General features: G+C 32.5%; 2 protein-coding genes across 2 annotated transcripts; both read left to right on the forward strand.

Annotated features, from left to right (window-relative positions):
- On the forward strand, positions 1-4315 carry LOC126840605 (uncharacterized). Its single transcript, XM_050576463.1, has 6 exons — positions 1-733; positions 809-890; positions 972-1184; positions 3077-3357; positions 3800-3869; positions 3989-4315. The coding sequence occupies exons 1-6, from the start codon at positions 278-280 to the stop codon at positions 4201-4203; spliced, it is 1317 nt and encodes a 438-aa protein (XP_050432420.1). The 5' UTR covers positions 1-277; the 3' UTR covers positions 4204-4315.
- Positions 4316-4995: 680 nt separating this feature from the next.
- On the forward strand, positions 4996-7852 carry LOC126840862 (uncharacterized). The gene is made up of 6 exons (XM_050576842.1): positions 4996-5533; positions 5635-5716; positions 5800-6015; positions 6650-6930; positions 7207-7279; positions 7411-7852. Exons 1-6 carry the CDS (start codon positions 5069-5071, stop codon positions 7662-7664), a joined length of 1371 nt encoding a protein of 456 aa, XP_050432799.1. The 5' UTR covers positions 4996-5068; the 3' UTR covers positions 7665-7852.
- Positions 7853-8179: the final 327 nt, after the last annotated feature.

Raw genomic sequence — 8179 nt, forward strand, 5'->3', positions numbered from 1 at the left:
AAAGTTTCAAGTGTGAGACTTCAGTTGTGCGTTTAATTGGTTTTCATTCGTTCGGCTTGTAGTGAAAAAAAGTAATTGATTTTTGTACTTCTAGTTTGCGCAGGCATATAACAACAATCTCAAAAACATGTGTAAACAGTGGTCTTGTTTTTTGCTTTTAGCTTACGCAAACTCGCTAAACGCGCGAGAATACCCGACACTTTAGTTTTGAAGTTGTCGGGTGCATCGAGTTGTTTTGAAATTGATATTTTACTCTTTACAATCACAACAGTTCTAGATGTATTCGGGAATTTGCATGATATCACTGTGTCTATGGCATTTTCATGCCGTGCCGTTGACAAATGCTGCTGGCGAAATTTTTGCTGAATCCCTTGATTTTAGGATGTGGAATGAGTTTCAACGAATTTATGTTCGCCACGAAGCAGGCCAAAGTAGTACAGGCGCAAGCACGAGTAATGCTAACGACGATGTAGTGGTTGCCGCCGGGTCGAGTAATACACGCCAAGTCGGATATTTCAATCCCGTCGATCAATTTTGGCAGTACGAAAAGTGTAGACAGTTGAAGTGGAAACTCGTGAAATATCTACCGTGCAATCAAACGGCGAAAATTCTCCATTATCCGTCGCTGACGGTCGAAGTTAGAGCAGACGAATATTGTTTTTACAGAGCATTGTCTTGTTGGGTGTCCGGCACGTCGGACTATCATCATATGTTTCAACTACATGTGCTAGAAGTAACGATTATTGCAATATTGAAATATATAAATTTAATTAAAAAGCAATGACAATGATAATATTGATTTTTACAGATAGTCAAGTTCGATCAACGCATTAAGACATTTCTCGGAGAAGAAAATTATGCCGCACACTTGATTTGGACATCGCAAAACGGTAGGTCGAAATAAGTGTATTCAATTTTGCGAACGTCGGTTCAACCAAACATGTGTTTAAACGTCAGTTCATGTGTTCTAGTTTGTACGACAGAAACAGAAATTGTCGCGGCCTCTATTCTCCTGAATACACCGATATATGTGTATTCATACTATGAAGAGACTTGGTATTTATTTGACCAGAACGGAAAATCCAAAAGCCCACTGACGAAAGAGGACAAGTGCATTTATCTTCAGTATAAATCAAGAAACACTTATAATTTAGTGACAGATGTGAACTCCGATCAAAGCCCAGGTAAAGTCATTATATGTACCTACCTATATTATGTAGTTACTTTACCCTTTGTACTGTGTACTTGAGGTAAATTCATTTTATTTCAAAATAAATCACTCGTACAGTACAAATTGCCTAACTGCATCAATTTCCATATAATGCATTTATAACGCCAAGCAGACGGCAGAAAACACCTTACCTTAGCTGTTGTTACACGTACACAATAAAATATATATCAAAACATAGTAAAATCTAAATAATTACCATCATATGTTTCTCTATAACGTTGATTTATACTTCTGTAATCAATTTTCGGGTGCTATGCTTCGCTGTCTTTAGTCCGTTTAAAAACCCCTAAGTTCCACTATCCTACATATATTTACAGATACTTTTTCTATTAATTGATTCTATTACACTAAAATGTCCATCCTACTGTCCTAACAATCTTTGTTGTGTGCATAAATTAACTTTTTATAAGAATAGTCGACATTTTATTGGAACAATGCTTTTTCAAAACCTTTTTATTATTACTAAAATAGCTACAATAGTGTCACGTAAGTACTTCTTTTTTTTAATTTTTTTAAAAAGATTTACAATCTGTACATAAAAAAAAGTATACAATAAGCAAATATGTTAACAATGTAAATATGTGACTTGAAGATTTTGGGTAGGGAAACTATCCAGCGATAGGACCCTATGACATGTTTAGGCTAGAAATTAAACGGCAGCATTACAATTTAGGAGGTCTCGACACCAACGTCTTTTAAGACGACGTGGGGGGTTGTCCGGGATAGTAGCTGTGTGCTGGCTTGCTATTAATGGATTCAAGTGGAATTTTTTATAATGAGTCTTAACTAAATTTTCAACTGATTCGATGTGTAAGTCATTGTGAAGGGTGAGGTTGGAAACATACCAAGGAGCGGACGTGATTGTACGGAGGGAAATCGATTGGAAAGCTTCTATTCTTTTTGGTTGGGATGGTTTAGCACAACTCCATTTTTGAGCTCCGTATGACCAAATTGGTCTTAACATTGACTTATAAATACGAATTTTGTTATGAAGCGGGAGTTTGGATTTGGGTATAGGACGTAGTAAGTGCGAACGAGTATTTAGAGACTTCCTTTTCGATTTTAGGTGGGGGCCCCAGGTTAGTCTTTTATCTAAAATAATACCTAGATATTTGACTATTAGATAATTTGATTTTATACAACAATCCGGTGTGCCAAACTCTGTCAAAGGCTTGCGCTACATCCAGGAAGACACCCGGACAATACTTTTTGTTCGCAAAAGAAGAAGAAATTACATCGACTAGCCTTGGCACTTGTTGTATGGTGGAATGTTTTGCACGAATTCCAAATTGTGCATTGGGTATTACATTTTGTGTTCCGATAATTGGTCTTAATCTTTTCAGGACGATTTTTTCGAATAGTTTTCCGAGCACTGGTAGTAGACTAATGGGTCTATATGAGGTTGCTAGATTGGAGGGTTTACCTGGTTTGAGTATGAGAATGATTATGGATAATTTCCATACGGCGGGGAAATAAGACAATCTCAACATTGAGTTGAAAATAAAAGTTAGGAGGACATTTGTTTTTTTAGGAAGATGTTTTAGAATCTTGTTCGTTATCAAGTCATGACTGGGGGATTTATTAGGCTTTAATCTTTGAATCACATTTACAATTTCATTTGGGGAAACATGTTTAGTAGGAAGAGACATAGGTAATGGAGCGTCAAGGAAGTTACTTAATTTTTCTAAATGTATGGTATTTGGAATAATGTTAGGATGAGGTATACGAATATTTGAGAGGTGTTCCCGTAAATACTTCTTACAAAAAAAAAACACAAGTAAATAATATATGTTTATGGAATGGCGAAATAAATTACATTATGTAAAATATCTCGTTTTTATTCAGGATCAATTAGTTTGAATCCTGAGAGGGCAACTATAAGATATCAAGAGGAAAAAATCCGATACTTCAATCCTATCGACGAAGCTTGGCAACAAGAAATGTGTAAAAAATGGGAATTCATAATCGAACAGCTTTCCCAGTATGACGTTCCAACAACAGTTCTCAAGTCCCCGAAGAAATGTGTAGAAATACAAAAAGACAAAAAAAGTTTCTTCAGAGCAATTTCTTATTGTTTGACCGGTGCCGAGAGACATCATAAAATTATCCGAAATCGTGTAGCTGAAGTAAATAACTAAAACCATTTGTAAAAAAATATTTAACATGAATCTAGCGTAGCTGATTGAGATTCTATATTGTTTAAACACATGAAATACATGTAGGCATGTGTGACTTATATATTATACCTTCTCTTTAAAACTTTACACGTTAATTACTCCAAAAGTCTTTATTGAAAACTGTTTTGTTATGTTGACCGGTCAACATATTTAGTAGGTTATTTTCAATATAAAAAGTTAATAAAATACATTTTCAAAAGATGATAGCAATCTAAAAAATAATAAAATAAATATGTATTTGTAAAATAAATTATTACCTATGCAAAATAATAATGACAATGAGACAATGAGAAAAAATAAATTTTAATTTAGAAACAAATTATGGTTTTGCAAATTGTATGCCGTTTTTCACTATTCTAGACGGTTAAATTAATTTCAGTGTGTTTTTTAGGAAATTATTTTTAATCGTGCTATTCAAGGATTGTACCCAGGAAATAAGTTCATAAGCTTTATACACAATGGTGAATAAAATAATATTTTACAAGTATTTACTTGTTATTTGTGTAATAAAAAAAAATAATGTCCCATACATTTTTATTGTTCAATGATTAGATCATTAAATGTTGTTAATTTTTTTTAGATTGGGCAACTAAAGAAGAAATAATTGCTTCGGCAGTTCTATTGAATACATCGATATTTATCTACTCACACGACACACAGACATGGGATTTATACAACAAGAACATTGAAGATCATTCGGTTCCGCTGAATACATTAACTGAAAAGTGCATTTACCTAAGGCAAAAGTCTCCAAACGAGTATGATGTAGTTCAAGAAGTAGAGACCTTTTTATAATGCTTCTAATTATTTAAACTAGAAGTTGTAATTGAGAAAATTTGTGTTTATCATTGTTGAAATCGTTAAGTTGTATGTTACATTATGTAAATACAATTCCACTTATTTATAAGGCGACTGAATAAATTGTATTTATTAAAATCCTGTTCACCTAATCAGTGATTTAAATTAAAATGTTGTGTTGGATATTATGTCATTTGAACCTAAATAAAAAGTAAAACAAAATTATTTCGCTGATATCGAGACCTAATTGTACATTTTTTTTATTGATCAAAAGCTTCGGTAGCAAAGACTATTGGCTATAAATTACAGTTATCTCACATGGAAATTTGTGCAATTTTAAGATTTAAAAGATAAAAATTAGTCTTAACTATTACTATAATACAGGTGTAAAAAAAATATTTTTTAAAATGAAAAAACTCGTAAAGTGACTCATTATAAAAGTGGGCTACGAAGACAATTATGGGTTTTCAGACTTGAAATATTGCATACGACCATAGTTATATAAACACTAATCATAAATAGATGTTGTAATTGAGAATATTTGCTGAGACTTTAGATAAAAGACGCGCGGCACAGTACAGTTGTGTGGTTAATTCGTTTTCATTCGTTTGGCATGTAATTAAAAAAAATTGATTTATTTTTGTATTATTAATTTGCACAGACATACATGAACAAAAACATGTGTAAATAGTGTTTTTTTTTTTTTTGTTGATTTTAGCTTATACAAACTCACCAAAAAGCGCAAGAATACATAAAAATTAAAAAAATTAATATTTCTTTACGCTTATAGAAAGTTAGAAGTGGTCGACAGCATCGTTGTTTTAAGTCTATATTTTACTCTTTAACATCACAATAATTCGAGATGTATTTAGGAATTTGCACGATATTTCTATGTTTGTGGCATTTTCATACTGTGCTGTTGACAAATTCGGAAGACGATAGTTCTGCCGGGTCCATCGACTCGAGGATGAGGGACGAGTTTCAGAGGATTTATGTTCGCCCCGAAACAGAAGGCCAAAGTAGTAGACGTGGAAGCACAAGCAATGCTAACGACTCTGATGACGACGTAATGATTGTCGGGTCAAGGAAATCGCGCGTAGCCAGATATTTTTATCCCGTCGATCAATTTTGGCAGTACGAAAAGTGTAGACAGTTGAAGTTGCAACTCGTGAAGTATTTACCGTGTAATCAAACGGCGAAAATTCTCCGTTCTCCGTCGCGGTCGGTCGAAGTTCAAGCAGACGGCGGTTGTTTTTACAGAACATTGTCTTATTGGGTGTCCGGCACGGAGAACAATCATCTTATCCTCCGACTGCACGTGCTAGAAGTAATAACTCGAATGTTGAAATAAATAAATTAATAAAAAGCGTCCACCATCCGACACACCGCGATTTCAAACACATAATTATATAATATTGATTTTTACAGATAGTAAGGACAGATCAACGTATTGTGGAATTTCTTGGAGCAGAAAATTATCGTGAACACTTAATTTGGTTATCGCAAAACAGTAGGTCAAAATAAGTGTATTTAATTTCGCAAACATCGGTTCAACCAAACATGTGTTTAAACATCAGTTTAAATGTGTTCTAGCTTGGGCGACAGAAACAGAAATTGTCGCTGCCACTCTTCTCCTAAATACACCGATATATGTGTATTCACATCATAAACGCACTTGGGACTTATTTGACCAGAACAGACAAACCCGACAAAGCCCACTGACGAAAGAGGACAAGTGCATTTATATTCAGCATGTTTCAAGAAACCATTATAATTTAGTGACGGATGTGAAAGCCGGTCGAAACGGAGGTAAGGTACCTTATAAGTACCTACCTATATTATGTAGTTACTTTACCCTTTGTACTGTGTGCTTTAGGTAAAATCATTTTATTTCCAAATAAATCACTCGTACAGTATAAATTGCCTAACTGCTATATCAATTTCCATAGAATGTATTTAACGCCAAGCAGACGGCAGAAAACAACGTACCTTAGCTTTTGTTATATGTACACAATAAATATCAAAACATAGTAAAACCTAAATAGGCACTATTATGTTTTCCTTTTTAACATTGTTTTTTAATTTAGTAATCAATCTTTGGATGTAATTCTTTGCTTATTCTCCGCCGTCTTTAGTCCGTTTGAAGTTTTACCATGGTACATATATTTACAGATACTTTTTCTATTAATTGATTCTATTACTCTAAAATGTCCATTCTGCTGTCCTAATAATCTTCGTTGTGTGCATAAATTAACTTCTTTTATAAATGTTCGACATTTTTTTCGAACAATGCCTTTTTTAAACCCTTTTTATCATTACTAAAATAGCTACAATAGTGTCACGTGAATACTTTTTACAAAAAAAAAAACACAAGAAAATAATTTATATTTATGGAATGGCGATATAAATATTACCCTATTGTAAATATCTCGTTTTTATTTAGGATCTATTAGGTTGAATCCTGAGAGGGCAATTATAAGATATCAAGAGGAAGAAATCCGATACTTTAATCCTATAAACGTAGCTTGGCAACAAGAAATGTGTAATAAATGGGAATTGATACTTGAAAAGCCTTTCAAGTATGACCTTCCACCAAAAATTCTCAAGTCTCCGAAGAAATGTGTTGAAATGGAAAAAGACAAAAACAGTTTCTTCAGAGGGCTTTCATATTGGCTGTCCGGTATAGAGCTCAATCACCGAATCATCCGAAATCGTGTAGCTCAAGTAAAAACTAGAACCATTATCGTATACAGAATTAAATAATCATCTAGCGCACAGTTTAGAACTCAGTTAATTTAGGTTTTGATTTAGGTCATTTAGTTCATCACTCCAAATGTATTTATTTTAAATTGGTTATCGACCGGTAGATTTAGTAGATCATTTTAATATATAAATTTAATAAAATAACTTTCAAAAGCAGATAGCATTCTAATAAAAAAATATATTATTAAAACTTATTGGAATATTCTAGACGGTTAAATTGATTTCAGTGTGTTTTAGGAAATTATTTTTAATCGTGCCATTCAAGAATTGTACAATGGATATGAGTTCATAAGCTTTGAAGTACAAAATAGTGAGTAAAATAATATTTTAAGAAGTCGTTACTTGTTAGCTATATGTAATAAAAAAAAAAAAAAAAAATAATGTCCCATACATTTTCAATGTTCAGTGATCAAATCATTAAATGTTATTAATGTTTTTTAGATTGGGCAACTAAAATAGAAATAATTGCCTCGGCTGTTCTTTTGAACACATCGATATTTATCTATTCACACGACACAAAGACATGGGATCTATACAACAAGAACATTATAGACTATGTTCCAGTGAATACATCAACTGATAAGTGCATTTACCTAATGCAAAGTGCTCCAAATGAATACGACGTAGTTCAAGAAGTAGAGGACTATGTTATTCAATTTAATTTAAATCAATCTCTAACTTCGTCTGGCAACTAAACCTTACTATATTAAAACAGTTATAGCCAATGGCCAAGCAGTCGATGCTAATTAGATAATACAATTTTTTTTTTTTTTAAAAAGCAGAGGACTTTTTTAAGACTGCCAATTTGTTTAACTATATGTTTTAATTGAGAATATTTGCGTTTATCATTGTTAAAAATGTATATGTTACATTACGTATTTAATTTAAGTTTATTCGTAGGATCAAGAAAAAAAAACAATAGTTAAAAATGTATTTATTAAAATTCTGTATGCTGACTAACAATAATAATAAATAATAGTTAATTTAAATAACGAATAACCGTTTTATGGCTTTAGTTTGAAAATGAAGTATAGTATTAAAATTACTGGTCAAACTTCACTTTAACGTTAAGTAAACCCTAAGAGAACGACCATAACTTGCGCCTAGCTTTGGAAGATTGTTGAAGTTTATGTATTTTCATTTTGAATCACTGTTTTGTTTAAAAAACGATCACAAATTTTAGCCCATAATGGATTTATGGGATTATTAT

This window comes from Adelges cooleyi, unplaced genomic scaffold, assembly GCF_023614345.1.
Source record: "Adelges cooleyi isolate 19-005CV unplaced genomic scaffold, UGA_ACOO_1.1 ACOO_flye_CR_arks_rails_tigmint_CR_PRNA_376, whole genome shotgun sequence".
Lineage (NCBI taxonomy): Eukaryota > Metazoa > Arthropoda > Insecta > Hemiptera > Adelgidae > Adelges > Adelges cooleyi.

Bases quoted from the DNA above. Each gene is read 5' to 3' on its own strand.
- LOC126840605 (XM_050576463.1), top strand. From the start codon at position 278: ATGTATTCGGGAATTTGCATGATATCACTGTGTCTATGGCATTTTCAT. The intron at 1,185-3,076 runs GTAAAGTCATTA...GTTTTTATTCAG, and splicing joins GAACTCCGATCAAAGCCCAG to GATCAATTAGTTTGAATCCT. The intron at 3,870-3,988 runs GTGAATAAAATA...AATTTTTTTTAG, and splicing joins CATAAGCTTTATACACAATG to ATTGGGCAACTAAAGAAGAA.
- LOC126840862 (XM_050576842.1), top strand. From the start codon at position 5,069: ATGTATTTAGGAATTTGCACGATATTTCTATGTTTGTGGCATTTTCAT. The intron at 5,717-5,799 runs GTAGGTCAAAAT...AATGTGTTCTAG, and splicing joins AATTTGGTTATCGCAAAACA to CTTGGGCGACAGAAACAGAA. The intron at 6,931-7,206 runs GTAAAAACTAGA...AGTGTGTTTTAG, and splicing joins TCCGAAATCGTGTAGCTCAA to GAAATTATTTTTAATCGTGC.